This window comes from Nyctereutes procyonoides, unplaced genomic scaffold (genome assembly GCF_905146905.1).
Source record: "Nyctereutes procyonoides isolate TBG_1078 unplaced genomic scaffold, NYPRO_anot_genome, whole genome shotgun sequence".
Lineage (NCBI taxonomy): Eukaryota > Metazoa > Chordata > Mammalia > Carnivora > Canidae > Nyctereutes > Nyctereutes procyonoides.
The window spans coordinates 90,373,826-90,395,219 of record NW_026575125.1 but is presented as its reverse complement, the minus strand read 5'-3'; the positions used below and the strand labels follow the sequence as shown (position 1 = coordinate 90,395,219).

At 43.2% G+C, this 21,394-nt stretch overlaps 2 protein-coding genes across 4 annotated transcripts in view; one reads left to right on the top strand and one right to left on the bottom strand.

The window, feature by feature from the left end:
• Nucleotides 1-9,822, top strand: part of TMEM255A (transmembrane protein 255A) — a 52,134-nt gene extending 42,312 nt beyond the window's left edge. The window contains exon 9 of the mRNA XM_055338291.1: nucleotides 7,212-9,822. Within this exon, the coding sequence (XP_055194266.1) occupies nucleotides 7,212-7,370 (159 nt within the window). The 3' untranslated portion in view covers nucleotides 7,371-9,822. The remainder of the gene's footprint in view (nucleotides 1-7,211) is intronic.
• Nucleotides 9,823-10,524: 702 nt separating this feature from the next.
• Nucleotides 10,525-18,115, bottom strand: ZBTB33 (zinc finger and BTB domain containing 33). Of its 3 annotated transcripts, none has more exons than XM_055338934.1 (3): nucleotides 17,965-18,114; nucleotides 16,210-16,273; nucleotides 10,525-15,510 (listed from the first exon to the last, which is right to left on the bottom strand). In XM_055338934.1, exon 3 carries the CDS (start codon nucleotides 15,506-15,508, stop codon nucleotides 13,490-13,492), a length of 2,019 nt encoding a protein of 672 aa, XP_055194909.1. In that variant the 5' UTR covers nucleotides 15,509-15,510; nucleotides 16,210-16,273; nucleotides 17,965-18,114; the 3' UTR covers nucleotides 10,525-13,489. The 3 variants fall into 3 exon arrangements, with proteins under 3 accessions (XP_055194909.1, XP_055194910.1, XP_055194908.1); XM_055338935.1 differs by lacking the exon at nucleotides 17,965-18,114 and adding an exon at nucleotides 16,915-16,930; XM_055338933.1 differs by lacking the exon at nucleotides 16,210-16,273 and having other exon boundaries at nucleotides 17,965-18,115.
• Between the last annotated feature and the right edge of the window lie 3,279 nt (nucleotides 18,116-21,394).

Here is a 21,394-nt window from a genome sequence, read left to right as displayed (position 1 = left end):
ATGCTAGAACTTGTTCTAAAGCCTATAGTATTGACAGATAGACAACTGAGGAAACTCATTATCCAAATAGGTGCTACAGACTGGGAAACACAAATCTGTTCAAAAAGGGTGTAGACGGGATGCCTGGGTGGCTCAGCGGTTGAGCGTCTGTCTTTGGCTCAGGACATGATCCCAGGGTCCCAGGATCGAGTCCCACATCGGGCTCCCTGCATGGAGCCTGCTTTTTCTCCCTCTGCCTGTCTCTGCCTCTCTCTGTGTGTGTGTCTTTCATGAATAAATTAATAAAATCTTTTTAAAAATAATAAAATAAATTAAAATAAATAAAAAAACAAAAATGGTGTAGATAATTTCAGCAGTGACAGAGGCAAAAGGAGTCCTTTAAGAGAATGCAGGGGGGATCCCTGGGTGGCGCAGCGGTTTGGCGCCTGCCTTTGGCCCAGGGCGCGATCCTGGAGACCCGGGATCGAATCCCACGTCGGGCTCCCGGTGCATGGAGCCTGCTTCTTCCTCTGCCTGTGTCTCTGCCTCTCTCTCTCTCTCTCTCTCTCTCTCTCTCTCTCTCTCTCTCTGTGACTAGCATAAATAAATAAAAAAAATTTAAAAAAAAATAAGAGAATGCAGGGATGGGGCGCTTGGGTGGCTCAGTCAATTAAGCATCTTCCTTTGGCTCAGGTCATGATCCTGGGGTCCTGGGATCCAGCCCTGCATTGGGCTCCCTCCTCAGCGAGGGGTGTGCTTCTCCCTCTCCCTCTACACCCCCTTCATGCTCTCTCTCCCACACACTCTCTCAAATAAATAAAATCTTTTTAAAAAGAGAGAGAGAGAAAATACAGGCATGTTGAAATTAACACAGGAATAAAAAGTCATCTTGGGGGCACCTGGCTGGCTCAGTCGGTGGAACACACAACTTGATCTCAGGCTTGTGAGTTCAAGCCCCACATTGGGTGTAGAGCTTACTTAAAAAAAAAAAAAGTCAACCAGCCCAAGAGGCTGCCTCCATTTATTTATTTTTTTTTAAGATTTAATTTACCAGGCAGCCCGGGTAGCTCAGCAGTTTAGCACTGCCTTCAGTCCAGGGCCTGATCCTGCAGACCCGGGGTCGAGTCCCACGTCGGGCTCCCTGCATGCAGCCTGCTTCTCCTTCTGCCTGCGTCTCTGCCTCTCTCTCTCTCTCTTTCACTGTCTCTCATGAATAAATAAATAAAATCTTTAAAAAAAAAGATTTAACTTACCACTGAGCCACCCAGATACCCTGCCTCCATTTAGTTTTTATCAAAGCCAATTATGCCAGTTATATCGATTTTAGGAATTTTCACTTTATAACAAATCTGCAAACAGTAGGAACAGTAATCTCCCTGGTGATGGTCCTTGCACACTCTAAGACAGGAAGCCTCTCTTGAGGGCATGGAGATGTTTCTCTGTCCATCCTTCCTCATTCAAACACTACCCCCCGGGATGAAAACAAGACTGACAAAGCCAGCAGTGACTTAGGCTGTTGGCTTCGGTTCAGTCACTGTTTCATCTGTGTTCCCATGTGCCAGGCACTGTGCTAGGAGCTGTGGGTGTAAAGATTGATTGCATTGAGAGATCAGTCTAGGGACTTGGGTAGGGGGTGGTCAGAGGACAGCAGTGGAGACAAAAACATCAACAGACTCTTACCCAGAGTGCTGTGGAAACCCAGAAACAGGGTCCCTAACCCAAGGAAGGCATCCAAATCTAGCTGCCTAACCGAAACCTACACTGTGGGTTTATAGCACGTCAGGGATTTGTGAAAGCCTTTACTTGTTAGTAACAGCTCCTATTCATTGAGCCCTTGCTATGCACCAAGCATGGTGCTGAGTGCTTCACATATATCATCCAATTTAATCCTTTGAGGGAAATATCTTGTCATTGCCAGTCTCTTGTCATTGGAGTCTGACTCTAGAATTGGCTTGAAGAATTTTTTGGAGAAGCTATAAATCTGAGCACAGCATAGATCTTTTCCCCAGTTAAGTTTAGGATATTTATATTTTTTATTGATTTAAATTATTGACTTCCTAACCATGACTCAGAAGGGGTCTCTAGGGAGTAAACTCTCTCCAATTAATTATTAAATTAATCCCCACTCCAGGGGCTGCTGGGACATTTCTCATCCCTCTCCCGGTTCTTTTTCTAGGTTTGAGCTGTCTTTGTGTTTCCTTTTTGGAGACTTTAGAGTTGTGTGGTGTGGGTTTTGAGTAATGTGGGTTTTTCAAATTTTTCTAAGTTTTTATTTATTTATTTTAGAGAAAGAGAGAGCAGCACACGAGCAGGGGGAGGAGCGGGGGTGGGAGAGGGAGAGGGAGATCATCTCTAGCAGACTTCACACTGAAAGCAGAGCCCAACCTGGGGCTCGATCCTATGATCCCGAGATCAGGACCTGAGCCAAAACCAAGAATTGGATGCTCAACCGACTAACCCACCCAGGCGCCCTAAGTGATGCAGTCTTAAATTATTTGTTTCCTCCCAGAACTTAAATGGTGTGTTTGAATTGCACTTTCTTTTGTTCACACACTTTCATTCCCTTATAGTTTCATAGGAGGAAATACCAATCTTTACCCAGGAAAGCCAAGAGGATGAGGGAACACCTGCTTGTGTTCCCAGATAAATAGAAGGCAATCAGCAAAACACACACCATCTCTGAGGATAAAACCTCCAGGACCACAGACCCACCCCTGTCACCAAAAAAGCCAGAGCTCCCTTATGATCTTCTCAGATTGGAACAGGGCCCACATTACAAATGACCTTTCTAGACTTTCTTCTGAATGACTTCCCCATTCGAATCATTTCCAAATAGGACTATATATGTGACTTTGCACTTGAAGACTACTGCTCCTTTTTACCCCGAGGTTGATAGAAGGGAGAGGAAAGAAATGGATAGGGTTTTGTTTTAACCCCTCCAAGTCGTGCCCTTACTGGGTAGCTGTCCAGTTAGGAAGCCTGGGAAACATTCCTTGTGGTCAGACATGAGCGAAGTCCATGAGGGAGGATGTTGTAAGTGCTGAGCTTGGAGAAACAAGAATCATGCAAACACTGGATTCCAGGGCATCCTTGCTTCACAAGCTCCCCATCCCCCCAGGCAGGAAGGATAGAAATTGAGAGGATCTTTGCTGTTCGCTAACCTCCCCACTCACTTCTGTTGCCTCCACGTTCACTTCCCTCCCACCTGTACTTCAGTTTTAGCCAAGTAGTCCAAATTCCGTACAGTGAAAAGCATCAGTTTCTACTTCCGCTGGGAAATTCAACCCAGGGTAGTTTTTTGTAAACCTTCCCTGTCCACCTGGTGAATTGCCACGTTTAGCTTAAAACACCAGTCTCAGCCTATGCAAAATGCAAACGCCTCTGTTTATGCTGTTTACTAATGCACATGAGGGTAGATGAGGTTTCACTTTAGCCACCAAAAATGACCCACTAGAAGGTGGACCCATTTATTTCTTTAAAAAAGATTTCCCTTATTTATTCATGAGAGACGCAGAGACATAGGTAGAGGGAGAAGCAGGCTCCCTGCGGGGAGCCTGATACGGGACTGGATCCCAGGACCCCAAGATCACGACCAGAGCCGAAGGCAGATGCTCAACCACTGAGCCAGCCAGGGGTCCCGAAAGTGGGCCCATTTAATGAAAGAGTTGCTTTAGTCCTGGGTGGGGGGGCGGTGTATGGCATGGGTCGCGGAGAACCTCAGAAGGCTGTGGCTGCTCCAACTCAGCTGTTTCTCTGCATTTTCCCTCACCTACCAAGTTAATCCCTTCTTTTCTTTCTTGTCCTTTCTTCTCTCTCATTTCTGATCCCCCATATTCTTCCTCTGCCTTCCTTTGATCCACTCTTCTCTCCATCACCCCTTGCTTTGCTTTCAAAAGCAAAGAAAGGGATCCCTGTGTGGGGCAGCGGTTTGGCGCCTGCCTTTGGCCCAGGGCGCGATCCTGGAGACCCGGGATCGAATCCCACATCGGGCTCCCGGTGCATGGAGCCTGCTTCTCCCTCTGCCTATGTCTCTGCCTCTCTCTCAGTTTCTCTCTCTGTGACTATCGTAAATAAATAAAAATTTAAAAAAAAAAAAACAAAAAACAAACAAAAAAAAAAAAACAAAAGCAAAGAAACAGAGGGGGAACGCAAAGAACCAAGAAAGCCTGGATCTTACCCTGGGAACACAGCATCTTTTGCTGTAACTTCTATCACCTGGTTGATCCCAAAGGCATGTGGGTCAGCAATCTAGCAGAGAGGGGGCAGGTGAGGGCGACAGATGAGAGCTTTGTGTGTCCTGAGAGGGTGGTCCTCCTCTGATAGTACCATCGGCCTCCTGCACTTGTCCCCCTTCTCGCCTCAGCCTGGAAGAAGCAACTCAGGAAGCTCCAGCTGACAGGAGGCCCAGCAGTAGGCTATTTAGATGCTTTTCATGCTTTGTGGTGTGCAAGGATTCAAAGCTCTGTTCTTCTGAGCTGCCTGTCCCATTAGTAAAGTCGACTCTTAGGAACCAAAACGCACCAGGCCAGCTCCCCAGCTGCAACAAAGCCAAATCCTTCCCAAGGTGCCTGCCTGTTGCTAGGAAACTACATGCTGGTACTGTGGGTCTTGTACCCACCCCCACCCCCCCACCCCTCGCTGGCCCCAAGGGTGTGTGGACTGCAGCCAGTTCGCTCCCTAGCTCTGCCAGGAGCCCTTCAGTTTTATCCTTAAGACTCCAGTATCCTCAAAGGGAAGTGAGAATCATCCCACCCCCACCCTCCGCTTGAATAATTCCCAAACTTGAAAGCAAGAAGTGAGAACCAAAGGCCGTTGTGCCACCCCCTTTTACTATCAAAGTGTACAACTGCCACCCACAGCAGTGCTGCCCACAGAAGCCTTTCAGCACCTCCAGGACAGAACTGCCTCTTGCTGTGCTGCTGGAAACTTGCGCCTCCTGTCTGTGAATGGGAGCACCTCCGTCCGTGGCTGGGAGCACCTCACAGCAGCCTCCTGATTCTCACTATCCTGTAGTGGCATTGAGATGGGCAGACTCCCACGTCCCCAGGACACAGAGACTCTTGACCCCACTGGGGACGTTTGTATAGTGACTAGCAAGTCTTAAGGAAGCGTATCTTCCCAGAGGGGGCTGGGAAATTGAGATTTTAGGAGGGAACCAGGCTTTGTCTCCAGTCCACTGACTCAAGCTGTTTTGTCTTTCAAGGCTCTGCAGGTTCTGTGACCCTGTCATTCCTGCACTTGGGGCGAAATAATGGAAGGAGGGGTGGAGGGAATGATGGCAGTGACATCCCTCGTAGGTCCCAACATTATGTGGACAGATATTTCAGTGTCTCGAAATCTGGACGGCCCTTTCTAACAAGTGCAGGGGTGAGGACTGGGGATAAGGAGACTCAGCAAAATGGTCTCAGGCTCCAGAAAGCTCATGTCAAGCCTGACTCTCGATTGCCCCAGGCCTGGAAAAATGACATGTTCTACTCAGACTCTGGCCAGCTGAACAAAGTAAAGGCATGACCTCCCCCAAACAGCACTTGATCTCTTGAGAAATATTGGTGTGAGTCTTGTTGTTTTTCTTTCTAAAAGCCATATTTTAAAGATTATTTATTTATTTAAGAGCACGGGCAGGGGGAGGGGCAGAGGGAGAGGGAGAAGCAGACTCCCCACTGAGTGCAGAGCCCTACAGTGGGCTCTCAATTCCAGGACCCCAAGATCATGACCTGAGCCAAAACCAAGAGTCAACACTTAACTGACTGAGCCACCTAGGGTCCCTTTTTGTTTTTCTTTTAATATATCGGTTCCTCCTAAAGCTAAGACACACCAGAAATGTGCAGTTCTCCAGCCCTATTTGTTGGCTTTATTGTGTTCACCCTTCCTGAGAGCCTAAAACTGGCCTCTGGCCTCCTGCCATCCCTGGGATCAAGCCCCGCATTGGGCTCCCTGCAGAGGAGGGTCCAGGGAGCCTGCTTTTGCCTCTGCCTCTCTCTGTCTCTCATGAATAAATGAAATCTTAAAAATATTTTTTTAAGAAAATAGATTTTACTTTTAAAAAACATGCCGGGGATTCCTGGGTGGCTCAGCGGTTTAGTGCCTGCCTTTGACCCAGGGCATGATCCTGGAGTCCCGGGATCGAGTCCCACATCAGGCTCCCTGCATGGAGCCCGCTTCTCCCTCTGCCTGTGTCTCTGCCTCTCTCTCTGTCTCTCATGAATAAATAAATAAAATCTTAAAAAAATAAAAAATAAAAACATGCCAAGTCCATCTTACATACTCCTGAGTGACTCCTGTCACTCATTCAACATTAATTGAGCACCTAATACGTGTCAAGCACTGTTCTGAGCTCTGAGGGCTATGGCAATGAACAAAACAGAAACAAGTCAACTATCCTTGAGCAAGAAAATCCTTAGGGTCAAGGGTATAAATGAGCCAGAGAAAGAGAAGTAGCAAATGACTCGTGATATGTCAATTCATTGTTTGGTTTTTTAAAAATCTATCTCCTCTCTTTTCAAAGATGACCAAAGTTAGACAATACAGAGTAAAATTGAATCCTCAGTGTCTCTGCAACCTGACAAATTGTTCCTTGTCCTTAACATTGGTATTCTCCCCTCCAAGCCGGTGTGCCTCTCTGCCCCCCCCCACCTGCCCCACACTTGGGGGTGGTGGGCTACGGTTACGGTGAAATAGAAATTGTCGGACTTGGAAGAGCCTAGGTCCAAGAAAGCCCACTTCACCTCTCTGACCTTAGTTTTTGTCTTGTGTTTTGGTCTGTGAGATGAGATGACATATTCTGGTAGCAAAGCCTTTCCCAGATGTTACTGGCTTAACCTCAGATGCTCTTAAAGTCCAAATAACCCTTCCAAAGACTAGCTGGGATGCTGCTGACATAGCTCGAGGGAGAGGTATTGGAAGCTTGGGCTGTAAACGTGGAAAAGGGAGTTGTGGATTGAAGAGACAACGCAGAAGTAGGAGCAACAAGAATCGAGAACTGGATGCAGGGCTCGAGGGAACGGGGAGGAGGATTCCATGCTATCTGCATGGGAGCTGTGCAGTTGGAGTGGCTGGGGGATAGAGAGTGGGACCAACCGGCTCATGCTCCTCATGAACTTCATGAAGTTTAGGAGCATTCTATTGTTCCAAACAGAAGCAAACTTGGTCCATGTTCATTTTTAAATAACGATGGGCCGTGGAGGAATTGCAACCCGGCCCGCCTAAGCTGACATTTTGTTTTTATTACACAGCATTCCGGTGTCTTCCCATCCTCCCCTCCCTCTGGACTTTCTGATGAGCCCCAGTCGGCCTCGCCTTCGCCCAGCTACATGTGGTCCTCGAGCGCACCACCCCGCTACTCTCCGCCCTACTACCCGCCTTTTGAAAAACCACCACCTTACAGCCCCTAAAGAGGAATACCTGCTGGCTGTTGAGATTACTGTGGCTTTTGTATTTCTGCTTTAGTGGAAGTGTGTAGGGTACAAAATTTAAAGTGTGATTCTTAATGCATAAAGTTTTACGAAGGCCTGCCAAGCTAGGGAAAGATAGGGATGAAGCTTATTCCTTATCGGTGCAGAGCAGGGGTGGCGAGGCTGAACCCAGCACTTCCAAGGGCAGAGCGCACTCTCTAAGCAAGACTGGGGAGCCATTCCCACAAGAAGCTTGTCCCCATTTGGACCTGCATTGTTTCCCTATGGCACCACCTCTGTATTCAGTGGCAGCGTGGTTGCCACCTCTTTCACTTTGTCCTCAGACCCTTGGCAGATTGCCACCCTAGCACCTTGGGTGAAGTACCTGGCTTATATATAGGCCCTATCTTTCCCTACCACTAAAGTCAGTCCCTAAGGAAAATTTCCCAGATGGAGCTACCCAGTGGTTCCAATACAGAGAGTTCTGGCTCAGATTTTGTTTGTGTCTGGATGTCGAAAAACGCTGCCTGTATCTTGTACTCCTTTCTTCTCTGTGAGTATTGTAAAAATGGCTGTTGTGATCATTCAGCTCAGCTTTCGTTATCAGTACCTCCCAAAGGGAAAAGTGCAATATTCCCTCGAGTCGTGGGGAACAGGATCGATTGTTTAGGATGCACTGAAATACAAAGAGCAACATGTGAGGTGTTTTGAGATGATCTGTTACACATCCGTAACTTAGGAGACAGTGGTGGTGCAGTATTACAAAAGACATTCGCTATGGGAGATAGAAATCTTACGGTTAAAATTCGGAGTTAAAAATGCTAGATTAGGTTCCTGGGTGGTGATACGAATTGTTACTAATCTTTGTGACTATTTAATCTTCAAATATTGTGCTTCAATCCCAGCAAACCGCACGTATCCTGCACCCCACCCCAAAAGAATCATCTGTATTTTAACACCACTGCTCTTATTGGTCCTTTTTTTTGTTGAGACCAATCATGACAGTGTTCAAGATTATCAAAGTGTTGCAATGCCGCTTTAAGTCTGCAAAACCTCAAAAGTAGCTAACTTGACAAATCTTAAGTGTTACCGTAGATTTAAAAATCCATCTGGCACATTGTGGTAGGTGTTTGTTCGGTTCTTTTAATTATGCATAGCTTTAAACCATCCACCTGACGAATTTAACACTTTGGCACCCATGCCTTCACTTCAGAATGAACACTTTCACTGCGATCTTATGTTAACCTGAGAAATGATTGATTTAAAGGAAGACTGATAATCCTACACTTGTATAATGTAAAAAATACAGGGGCTACAGGAGGGTACCTAATTTGACAGTTCTGCAAACACACAGAACACATACTGGAAATTTTTCCGGCCAATTTCGCTACCTCCCGACTTGATGGAGTAGAGGTAGCAGGCAAATGCTGGTGCTCCCATCTACCTTGTAGACACCCAGCCATCAAGAATTATCAAGGCACAACAAGTGCACTCATTGTTCACAGTAAATGTCTGCAAAGCATTCAGTTTAACTTCCAGCATCATGATTGATGCCTCATCCAGAGTTCAAATCGGACAAGCTACAATCTCTTTGTGTCATATAAAATTAACTCTTATTTTCTACAGTTCTGAGCATATTAAATTCTATTGGATTTCAAAAAGGGACTAATAACCAATTGACTTACTATACAAATACCAACTTGTAATACTCGAAATTTTTTTTGCCATTTACACTGTACCTTTTGCTTTAGTGAACATGTAGGAGTATTTAATTTTTTAAAAGGCACCATTACACAGTATATTCTACATTTATCACATTTCTTAAAGTGTTAAGACTCTGACTCATTTCTATGTATTTTTCTTACTTTACAAAATAACTTGAAACAGAATAGATTTTGTAACACTTAATTTGAGCAGCTTCTTTTTTATTACATTGAATTATATAAAGTGCATGTTACCTTAGAAAAATTAATATTTGCTGCTTTACTCTTTTGCAAAACATTTGCTGTAATGAAGGAATTTGTATTTCCAATATGTACCTTCACTGCATTTTGTAATATTTACTGCTTTATTCCTAATTCTGCTTTACAGTATTGAACTGGGCATGAAACATTAAAATATTAATCCAGAACCTGTATAAACTGGATGTTGCTTAAAATCTGTATCACTGCCATGTTGGAAACCCAGACTGCTTTTGTGATGTTTCAAATTAATAAAACTATCATCCTCCTTATCCACGTATGTGCATCTTCATGGAACCTACATAAGTATTACAGACATCCCGAAGCAACGGACAGAAAAGCCCACTCACTTTTGACTATGAGCTCAAGGTACAATGGGGATGTGATTAACCAACATATAAAACCTGTCAGAAGATAGAAGAGGGACAGTAAAGTATCCTACAAACTGAGAAGGCATTTTGAGACCTAACAAGGAAGCAAGCGAAGCAAGCCATTCCATGCCATTCCAGTGGCTTACAGAGTTTTACTCTGGGTAACTTATTGTTGGGGGGGGGCGGTGACGGGGAATGGAGCAGACCACAATCCAGGCACTACACCGCTATTCTCCACAAAGTCCGGACCTTAATCCACAGATTTTATAGAGCATTGTGGTGAAGTCAAAGTGTAGTTATCTAAAGTGTTGCCATCTGTATACCAGAGGGGAGGGGAAGAAATTGTTAACTCTAGTATAGTTGTTTAAACAACTTTAGGAAAGATCAAAACAAGCCTCCTTGTGTCTGGTCAGGACATACGTTAACCTCCAAGCAGCCTGGAACATGTAGCCCCAAGGGAGGTCATTGCACAGACATGAACAAGATGGAGAGCCAAAGATGGAGTCAGTATCATTAGCACTCCTACAAAACTAGTAGGAAATTTCATTTTGTAGTCATCAGAAATAACCCCAGTCTCCTACCACAAAAACTGAAAAGCAACACAATAGTGAAGTCTGTGTAATTTCTTTTCTTTTCTTTTCTTTCTTTTCTTTTCTTTTCTTTTCTTTTCTTTTCTTTTCTTTTCTTTTCTTTTCTTTTAAGTAAGCTCTATGGCCAATGTGGGGTCTAAACTCACCGGCATGCTCTACCAACTGAGCCAGCCAGGTGCTCCAGGTCTGTATAATTTCTGAAAGATAATCTTGTAAAAAATACACTCGAAAATCAGAATTATAACATTTTATTTTTGCCATAAGAAGCTCTACGAACTAATACCAGGTAAATGGTTAATGAAAAGTAGAACTTAAAGTCATATGACAGGAAAGATTGTACAAGTATGAACATTACAGTATTGGGTGGAAATGAACAAGGTTTCGTATGATTGACAGAGGCGAGGAAGCCAGTGCTATTGAATTCACATTGGATCCTTCAGAATAGGCATGCCTTGACAATACAAAATACCTTGACCATTTTTAACCATTTATCTTTTTGGTACAATGGAAAAAAGACAACACGGATTCCTCATAGAAGTTGTATGTGGGGGATCAGTACTACCGAGATGATAATGATCATTTAAGATATATTTTAAAGTAAATTTTGCAAGATTGCTATGGCATTTTAAAATCTTTGCCTAGTTTAGCATTTTCACTTTCTGTCATCTCTTTCAACAAATTGCTATTTCAAACAGTTCCAATCCAGAAGGTTTACAGGTAATTTAGCACAGGAGCAAATTTGCAGCCAACTTGAAAGAAAAAAAGAAGGAATTTAATAGCTAGAAAGCTAAGTATGAAATAGGAAAACACCACGGTAAGTTTTAAACAGAATCTTGCTACAGATTTCCAACCCAATAAACAGTGGGAGTGAATGGTTTCAGCCCCAAAGGAGTAGTTCACAAGAATTCTGAACTTTGGATATAGAAACTTCTGAAAAAACTGAAGACCCTGACATACATGCAAGGAAGAGTCTTCTGGCAAAAATACAAGTTAATATTCCAGTTTTCCTTCTCCCAAAAAACTCTAGAAGATACCTTCATTGGGCACAGAGTTTAAGTTTTATACTCAGAATTTGCACAGCAGCAGCAAATAATTACATCCATATTATTCAGAATGGAGAGTTTTCTATTACAGACTCAATTCCTGGTTTGTCAAAATAGCCTAGTAGAAACTCTCAGGTTTTTTTAAGATCAACTAATTTCCCTAGCAATTAAGTTTGAAAGGTCTGGAAGCTCTGCTGGCCATCAGTATCATCCACACTTGCAGAAGTCCTTATGTCTAACTGGTGAGACAGCATTAATGAAACTCGAACAAATTTCCACTGAAAATATTTGAGTGCACCTTATAGTCAAAGAGTAATGTTGTTACTATCTACCCAGAAAGGAAACAGATATTGTGATTCCAGAGATCAGAGCCTTAAGTTATAAGGTAACTTAAACTTTTCCAAGGATTAGTTCACAAAATGGTTTGAATGTCCAGACTCACAGAACAGAAAACAGACAGATGCACATCATTCTAGCCCTCGGTAAGCCGAAGATTGGAATATTTTTCTTCCTTCTCATATTATTGCAAATACTGAGGCCTGATAACCTCACCTATCAACTGAAACACTGAAACCGTTATCTTCAAATCTAGCTTACCGTCAGAAGAATGATGTATACATGAGAAAATGTGATTAAAGCTTTAAGTTCAAAGTCAAGAAATAGACTATTCTTAAAAATACACAGAGAAAGAAAACATGTTGAATTAAGAAATATTTAAGCAAGGTTACAAAGGACTAGCAACTATGCACAACAATCTTTTTCAGTATCTATTAATTTTTTTTCCTTTGCAAAAAGTAATTTACAGAAGTTCAACACATTAATCCTGTTATAAAGGCTAGGCTATATATTTGTTCCAACCTGCTTCCTTTTAGTATTAGTACTTGAAGGAGTTTCGACTTTATTTTCGAAGTGTTTAAATAGGTGTCCTTTTAAAAGGAAAAAAGGTACACTTATTGTTTTCAAGATAAACAGGAATCAACAAGCCTATATAACATTTCCATATATAGTTTCTGATTGCTATAATATTGCAGCACTTTGCAGATGGAATGGAACTTACTTTAGAAGGGGTAAAAACATAAAACATCTTGTGAAAGGAAAATACTAGATCACGGATTCAACTATTTCAAATGAAAACTTTTCCTATTAGAAATTCTAAGTAATATGAACATTTAAAAATATATACCAGTAGCCTCCCGCCTAAAATACGTAGGAGTCTCATTTATGGAATCTATCATTTATAAAGATTTATACATAATGAAAGATTTATTTGGTGGCTTTCAGATTCAAACTTTGAAATTTCTCAAGGGAATATTTTTAACCATACAAACAAAAAAGGAACTCTCCATTCACTTCCACTCTCTATCGTTAAGAACACAGAATTCAAAACAAATACAACAGAACTTTTCCTCTCCTCCTGTCTGCAATACAGAGATTTGTTTTCCATTAACATGTTTGCCCACAGAGACCACACTGCAAAGGTATATATACAGTAGTCCAGCCACCAAAGTCTTTTCCAGACGATGGCAATAAAAGCAAAACTTAACTCTAATTAGCTAAACGTTTTCTTCAGATGAGACACTTGTCTGCACGGCCATTTTCATGGCAGGAGGGAGGCAGGAGGTTGCTATCCATTTGGACTAGCAGAATACACAATCAAGCAGAGACTTATTCTGAAATTTTCCAGAACAACTTTAGAAGTTCTTGCTTACTTTTTATGCCACATCCAAAACACAACACACATTTATAGTCTCAATATTAAGATAATTGAGAATTTAGCAGTAAAGTGCTAACATGGAAGGGGAAAGTTATAAGATAAACTAGGGTATGCTAATAACTCCAGTTATTTTCAAAGAACATTCAGACTGCTTCAAATTCTATTCAGGAAACTATCTCTCCAAGCTTCTTTTCTCTTTGCCTCTTTAAAACGAGCTGAAAGCTAACTATATAAACAGATACTCGTGGGGGGAGGGGGACTTTTCAATCTCTACTCAAAACTTTCAGAATAATTTGCTTCTAAAAATTATCAACAAATAATCCAACTAGACTGCCTTTAGATGACACAGCAGATCAAAGGAACTCATTTTCACCTTGTTTTACAGGTCTTTTGAAACCCCTGCCCCTGAACGCAAACCAAACTTTCTGAGATTTCAAAGTTCAATAAGATTCTGGTATTATAAATTCAAACTCAGTACTGCCATCTGTTACATTCTGTTTAAAAATTGAATCATTTTCCTGCTGAATAAAAATATCTTCCCAGGTCATTGGCTTGTTCTGAGGAGTAGATGTGGTCCCTACTGCAGGTTCTTTTCCAGCATCAACCTTATACCCAATAGCATCATCCTTCATTACAGGCATAGCGCCTGACCTATCAGAAAGATACGCATATTGTCTAATCTGTAAAGACCTGCATGGATGTAAACGGTAAAGCTTTGAGTCTCCAGAAGGATCTTGACTATGAACTGATTTTATGTGTGAAGACATAAACTGATAGTTGATGAAAGATTTGCCACAGGCCAAACACTGGTACCTTCGCTCCCCTGTGTGATGAATTTCATGTTTTGTGCGATATTCTGCAAGAGGAAATACCTTCTCACAGTAACGGCAAGGATACTTCTTCTCCCAAGAATGTATGTTAAAATGTCTCCGCAAGCTTGTCAGACAGACATATGACCTTTTGCACACAATACAGATATAATAGACCCTCCCATCTACTATTAACTCATAGTGATCATCATGTTTTACTTTCATACGCTTGTTTGCAGGCTCACCACTAGAGGTTTTTGGTATCTCATTCTCAAGTCTGGCCTCCCCTTCGTCAGGGTCATCCTTGACAGGGATCACTATGTCATAAGTATCTTCACCGATATTTGCATAAACCTTGCAACCCGTCGACAAGCCTTCAATCTCAGTAGCTGTATCTAAAGTAATGATCTTCTGACCCTCCATTAGATGTTTTGATCCTAAGCCTGCATCATTAGTGTTTCTAGTAATTATATCTGAAATTTTTAGAGAATTGGAAAGTGGTTCTTGCAGAAGTGTAGGAATCTGCATCTTCTGTACCAACGATCCATCAAAAGTGGCATTTTGGGGGATATCGGCCTGGGGGACCAAAGATGTATTACTGACCGCCGAATCTGGACTGGAGCTAATAGTGTCATCATCATCATCTATAATTTCCTCCTCCTCCTCTTCATTGGCCTTGTTTCCCGTTAAAACAGCACTGTTTGGTGTCTGCTGATTCTGCACAAGCAAATTGATTGAAGGAGACATATGATTTGGAAGTGAGGAAGTAACATTTGGTGGTGTAGTAAGTGGTGTCTGATTTAGCAAAATAATGTTGGGAGTCAGATGTGTCGGGGCTGAAGATACCAGCAATTTTTCACTTCCTTGCGTCTGGCTCAGAGTTGCCTGATTCACAGAAGTAGGAAGTTTCTGAGTAGGTGTGAGATTTGGCAAAGGGGGAGAGTTATTACTAGTACAAGGTGCAACATCTGAAATGGCAACGGAACCCGGGCTAGGCTGGACCTGAGCCACTGCATTGGTACTCGGCAAAGTATCCTTTGCAGGCAGAATTTCAGAGCAGAAAATGACGTCATCGTCATCATCATCTGAATCGGTAACAATAATCTTTTTTGTCTCGTAATCTTCAGCAGATAAGGAAAAAGACTCTGTTATAATAGGCATTATAGTGGCCCCGTTATCTTGGGCTTCATCTTTTGATTTTTGTATTTCAAGGTTCTTGTCACTAGAACCAGGAGGTAAGGTTTCTGCATTACCGTCCTGAGATGTACCTGAGATGCTTTTAACCTGTGACAATGGGACACCAAGCTCTGCTATAAATTTAACCCCTAACAGCTGCCCCGATTTAATCAACTCATCAAGTAAATCTGATCTAACACGAACAATTTTAGAACTATAGATATAATTGAGAATTTCAGCAAAGATCTCTGCTCTTATAAAGCTCAGTTCAACAACTTGCCCGGCAACTGAGAAGAGCTGATGGAAGTAAGTACTAGAAGCTGAAAGAATATTCCTGTGGGCCCGGAATTTTCGGTCTTCCACGATAACGGTAACATCACAGAAGAGTCCATGGCCACGTTGCTCATTCAAGGAGTTCAGTAGACTGCCAGAGTACTGAATGTCTGTAGCAGAAATCAGTTTTCTACTCTCCATGCCTGTAAGAGAAAGGGAGGAGGAAGGAGTAGAAGATTAGAAAAAAGAAAAACAAGAAGTACTCTATCATTCAGAATGTAAGCTGCGGCAACATTAAATAGTGTATTCAAGTTTTAACTGCAGTTTGGCATAACTTTTTGGCTTGTATGTCAATTGTTCATACAGGCTGGTTTTTGGACCATGCATCAAATCTCATGACTTCCCCCTGAGAAGAGACAAGCGAGTTTTTAATTGATCTACAGATCTGAATGGTAATCTCTTCCTCTGAATCTCAGATACATGCGTCACCACTGAGCAGTTTTTTTAAGATTAGAATTAATTTTCTTAGTTCCACTTTTGGGTTCTGTCCTCAAGAAGACTTGAGAGTTCAGTTTTAACGGTCTTAAAACTTTAAGAAAACTCTTCATCATGAACACACAGAAGTTATTTCACCTGTAAATGAATGATTTAAGTTCAGAAAAGCTGCCGAATGCAATATCCATCCTATACTCTTCCTAAATTTTATCTGGTCTTTAAAAATACATTCAAAAGCTACTCCCTGCAGCCAATGACTGAATTAGTGTTTATAAACGCTGCCAATTATTACCTTTAGACTGTCAGTTTTCTGTTCTTATTTAAATTGGGGTGCCTCATCTAGATAAACTCTGAAACACCTTTTTTACCCTCTCCCCTTTCATCATCTCCTTGCCCCTTCCCCTCACCTCTCTACTCTTACAATCTCCAGAGGTGAAATGTTAGAGTGCCAAGCGAAGTCAACAGATGGTACTGTGAAAAAAAATAAGACAAAGGAAAGGTCACCATTTCTTAATGCTTATTTGCACGAAAACATGAAACATTTCAATTTGTTGGTAAAGAATTAAGTAAAGAATTATGTGCACTGGTAGGAGAACTTTTTTATACCAGATGTGTTAGTGAAAATGAAAACATAAACTTATTGGAAGAGAACAGACAGTTACTCTAGAAAAAGGGATGGGGATGTCAGTAAAGAGCAATGCAGTGTACCACCCCCAGAACATTCTATTTTTGGAAGTCACAGAATATATTTCCAGTAACAAGGCCGCTGAGTCGTTGAAAATATATACATATATTAAATATATACTTAATTTTTATATATTTAACTTTTATATTTTTTTACATATATATAAACAACTAGCTGATAAATACTTTAAGTAGAGAAACACTTTAATTGCCAACATTCTTTCCCTTTAAAGTTACCAAAATAGTGGCACTGTCGTCACAGTGCTTAAGTTATATACACGTGGAAGGCGGGGCGTCTCAAGCATCTTCGAAATTTTCAAAACTGCAGCTTAAAAACAAAAAAGTAGGCAAAAAGTCTAGAAATGACTATTTGAAACATCCGTTAGAAGGCGTTGCTCGTTTAACAGTACCAAGGAATTCCAGGTTACCATCAAGGCATTCATCAGAAAGGGTGACCTTTGGACGGCGAGCCAGCAACCAGGGCTTCCGAAATACGGGGATTTCGACAGATGTCGCTTTTAAGTAGGTAGATAGGTTTTTTTTTAATGCAATTTTTGTCGTTTGCAAATGGACTCTCGGAACGGGGTAATGCAATAAAACGGACGCGTCCAGGTGACACTGGGAATTGGTTTCATTTTGTTGAGATTCCTCCCGCGTCTCCCCGTCAGGGTGGGCCCAGGAACGCCACGAAGCGCTCTGCACCCACCCCTGAGATCTGCGCCCTGCCTACGGAAAAGCCATTCCGCATCCCTGTGAGACAAACCCTTGACTGAGGGCAGGTGAAGGTGGAAAAGAGAGAAACGCCATCCGCGACCGAAGCGAACCGACACGCGGCTCCCTGCGGCAGCTGAACCCCATCTTCCTTACTCCACCCCCTCTTCCCCATTTGCACCCAGCCGGCTGCAGCCGAGGGCTTTTTTTTTTCACCCCAATTCACGCGAAAAGGCAGCTTCCTGCAAATCCAGATGGAGGTACGAACGACACCGCGAGGGCGGGGGTCCTCGGGCAAGCCGGGGAAAGTAGAAGGTGGCGAACGGGAGGGTGGGGTGCTGGGAGGGGATGAGGCCAAGCAGGCGGCATTGTTGTGCCCTGGGAAGGGGACGGGAGGGGAGGATGGGCCGGGCAGAAAAGCTCTAAATCAAAGTAGGGGCTACGAGGAGAAAAGGAGGCACAAAAAGGCAGGCAGAGGGCTAGGAAAAAGCCAAGTGGGTCCCCGCGGTGGGCTCCCCACGCGCCGGGCCTACCCGGGGCACCGGCTGCCCCTCGGCCCCTGACGGCGGAGGGGACCGCGGCGCGGCCCTCCGGGCTCGTCCCCTCCTTCGCTCCCGGGCCCACACAAAGGAAGGGCCGGAGGAGCGGAGCCTCCGACTCCGCCGCTTCCTGGTTCAAGTGAGGAGAATGCAAACGCAGGCGCGGCCCAGCGACGGAGGCAGCGGGCGCGCTCCCTCGCCCCTCCCGGCGCAGGGCCGGGTCCTCACCTGCTTCCCGGCGCCGCCGCTTCTCCTCGTCGGGCCGCGCGGACGGGTGGGAGCCCTCCAACAACCAGAAGCCAGACTCCGCGGCGATTCGGCTCCTTCTTTAAACGTCGCTCCAGTCTTGGTCGACGTCGACGCGGCTGCCGCCACCGCTGCTACAGCTGCCCCGCGCCGCCGACAGAGGGCACAGCACCGGGACGCAGCGCTGAAGTCGAAGGCGCCCTCCTCCTCCGAGCGCAGTTCGGGTCTTTCCGGAAGGGCCCGAGCTCCTAGCCGCCCCCGTTTCGGCGCCCTGCTCTGCCTTCGGCTCCTTCCGCAGGGGGCGGAGAGAGACTGGGAAGCTCTGGGAGCCTTTCGGCCCTTTCCGGAGGGCGAAAGGGTGGGAAAAAGGGAAGGGAAAGATGGGGTAATGCGGACCGTCGCAGGCGGCGGGGACGCGAGGGAAGCGAGTCGCCTTCACCGAAATTGGGCGCAAGCTGCTAGGGCGGAAAAACTTTTCGAGACCATATGAGTTTCACTACTTTTGCAAGTTTGAAACTGCCCGATTAGCCCCGGATCTTAGACGATGAGCCACCTTGAAATATAACCGGAATAAATATAATCGGGTCGAACTGATCGACTCTGGATGATTCAAGTTAGACGATGACAAGTTAAACGACATTACAGATACTATTTTTAAGAAATAAATCTAGGACACTAGACAGTTTTCTTAATTGAATACTAAGCGATGCGGTACTATCTTCATTCCTTCGCTTCGACCAGTATTTACTGACCACGTGTCTGAGCTATACCAAATCTCCGGCTAGGTGCGGTGGAACACAAAAAAGAGTAAACCAGGGTCTCTCCCTTCCCAAAGAGCTCATTAGATGGGTACACAAACGTCGACCAAAGTATTTTTGTGCAAGGCGTAGAACACAGAGAAGGAAAGAGCAAACTAAATGTCCCCATTTGAGCTGTATCCTGAAAGAGGAATAAATGAACACTTGCACTGTTGATTTATTATTTTTATTTTTTACGTAACATTTCCTCCCCAGGGGGTTTTAGCATCTGACACATAGTCGGTGTTCAATAATTGTTTAATGAATGAATGAATGAGTGAGCCGTGGTAATTTTTTTACAACCCTCTGCTAATACACTTCTGCCTGAGTACTACGACAAATGAAGCAACAGAATGGGTGTTTGGAGAGCAAAATCTCTCCCTTCGGGCTGGTTATTTATCGCATCCAACTACGGAGCCAAAATATTAGCTTTTTTTGTCAACAATTGAGGCCATCCACTACCTTCATTTTCTTAAAAAAAAAGTATAGGATAATATTGCATCCATTCCCCCAAATGTGAATTTGCATCTGTTTACCTTTCAGCCAGAATCCCGTGCTTCCTTCCTACAAAAATCTTGCTGAAAATGTCCGTCAGGATATTCCAGAATGAAAAAAATCACTATATCTAATGTCCTTCAACATGAAATCAGACAAGAATGTCACCATCGAACCATTCCTAATCTATTTTACATTCTCCTCAATAAAGTAAAGCCACATAGAAAAATACCACAGTGGTTGTGTTTTCACATGGAAATAAATACGCACGAAATTCCTCAGGCTCTGCAAGATTTTGTATTGTGAGAAAACAATGTGAGAATTATTGCATTATTGGGGTTTTTTCAATTAGGACTTAAAATTATGAGTTTCATTGTTTAATATAAAGACATTTCCAGCAGCTGGGGTGGCTGAGCGGTTGAGCATCTGCCTTGGGCTCAGGGCGTGATCCTGGAGACCCAGGATCCAGTCCCACATCCAGCTCCCTGCATGGAGCCTGCTTCTTCCTCTGCCTGTATCTCTGCCTTTCTCTCTGTGTCTCTCATGAATAAATATATAAAATCTTTAAAGAATAAAAGACATTTCACAGGAGACAGGAGTACACTGTTATAAAAGAAACTAAAGCAGATAGTAGTATTATCCTGGAACTGAGTTAGCAGATTTAACCAACTAGTTACCAGATTAATGACCATTTTCCTGAGTCAACCTCGCGCAAAATTTAGGAGGAAAAAAATGTTTTTAGGAACCAGGATGAAGTACTGCTTGAAAATTTAGGATCTATTTACCTTTCAGTAGCTTAGTTGGCTAAAACTAAAAGAAGACATATTTTTGAAATACGGATCACAGTGGTAGTAGCTGCATGCTTGATATCAAAGGTTTGTTGATTACCTCTTAGTAAACTGGAAGATGCAATACCTTTTGTGCCAGCATTGCCAGCACCAGGGTCACCAAGAGAATTGCCTTGCCTTTTTTCTTTTCCTGAAAGGGCTTTATTTATTTTTAAGATTTATTTATTTTTATTTTTTTAGGCTTTATTTTTTTAAGATTTTATTTATTTATTCATGAGAGAGACAGGCAGAGGGAAGAGCAGGCCCCCTGGGGGCAGCCTCATGTGGGACTTGATCCCAGGACTCCGAAGGCAGACTCTTTGAGTCACCCAGGTGCCCAGAATCAGTTAGGTTTTAGAACCCTACTGTCAGTGTTTGCTTGACTTGTTTGAACCAATGAATTCCTTGAGGGCAGCAACTGTCCTCCTCTGTGTTAAAGTGCCAAGATTCTTGTGAGTGCTTAATATATATTCAATTGATGATAAAATTTTTTTAACATGACATTCAGGGGTACCTGGCTGGCTCAATGGTTGAGTGTCTGCCTTTGGCTCAGGTCATAGTCTTGGGATCCTGGGATCGAGTCCTGCATTGGGCTCCCCGCAGGGAGTCTGCTTCCCCCTCTGCCTATGTCTCTGCCTCTCTCTGTGTGTCTCTCATGAATAAATAAATAAAATCTTTAAAAAAACCCGAAATCTTAAAAAAAAATCCTGACACAATAAAAATCCATGTGTTCATATGTTCACTAAATACCTATCATTTAATACCTACTCTGTGCCTGGCAATATTGTAGGCAGTGTGGATACAGTAAAAAAGATGAAGTCCCAGTCTTCATGAAACTTAGATTTTAATGGGAGAGACATATGATAAACATATGTGCATATGTTATCTAAATGTATAATATCAGATAGTAATGAATGCTGTGAAGAAAAACAGTGTAAAGGAACAGAGAACAATGAGGGTGCCATTGTAAATAGTGTGGTCGGGAAAGACCTCTCTGAATAGATGATGTATGAGCAAAGAACACAATAAACTAAGGGAAAGAGCTATGCAAATATCTAGGGAAGAACATTCTAGGCAATGGAACATGCCAATGCCCTTCAAACAAAGATCACCAGGAATACACCCACAGTTGGGTTTATTATTCTTTACAGGGAGGAAGAACGCATACCATAGGGAACTGTGGGGTGTTTCAGTAAAAGGATGTTAAAAAGAACCTATTGTAGTATTCGGGCTATTTAGGGAATGATCTAAGGAGAGGGGAGTTCACTCTAGATCAGATGCTGTCAGAAAGCA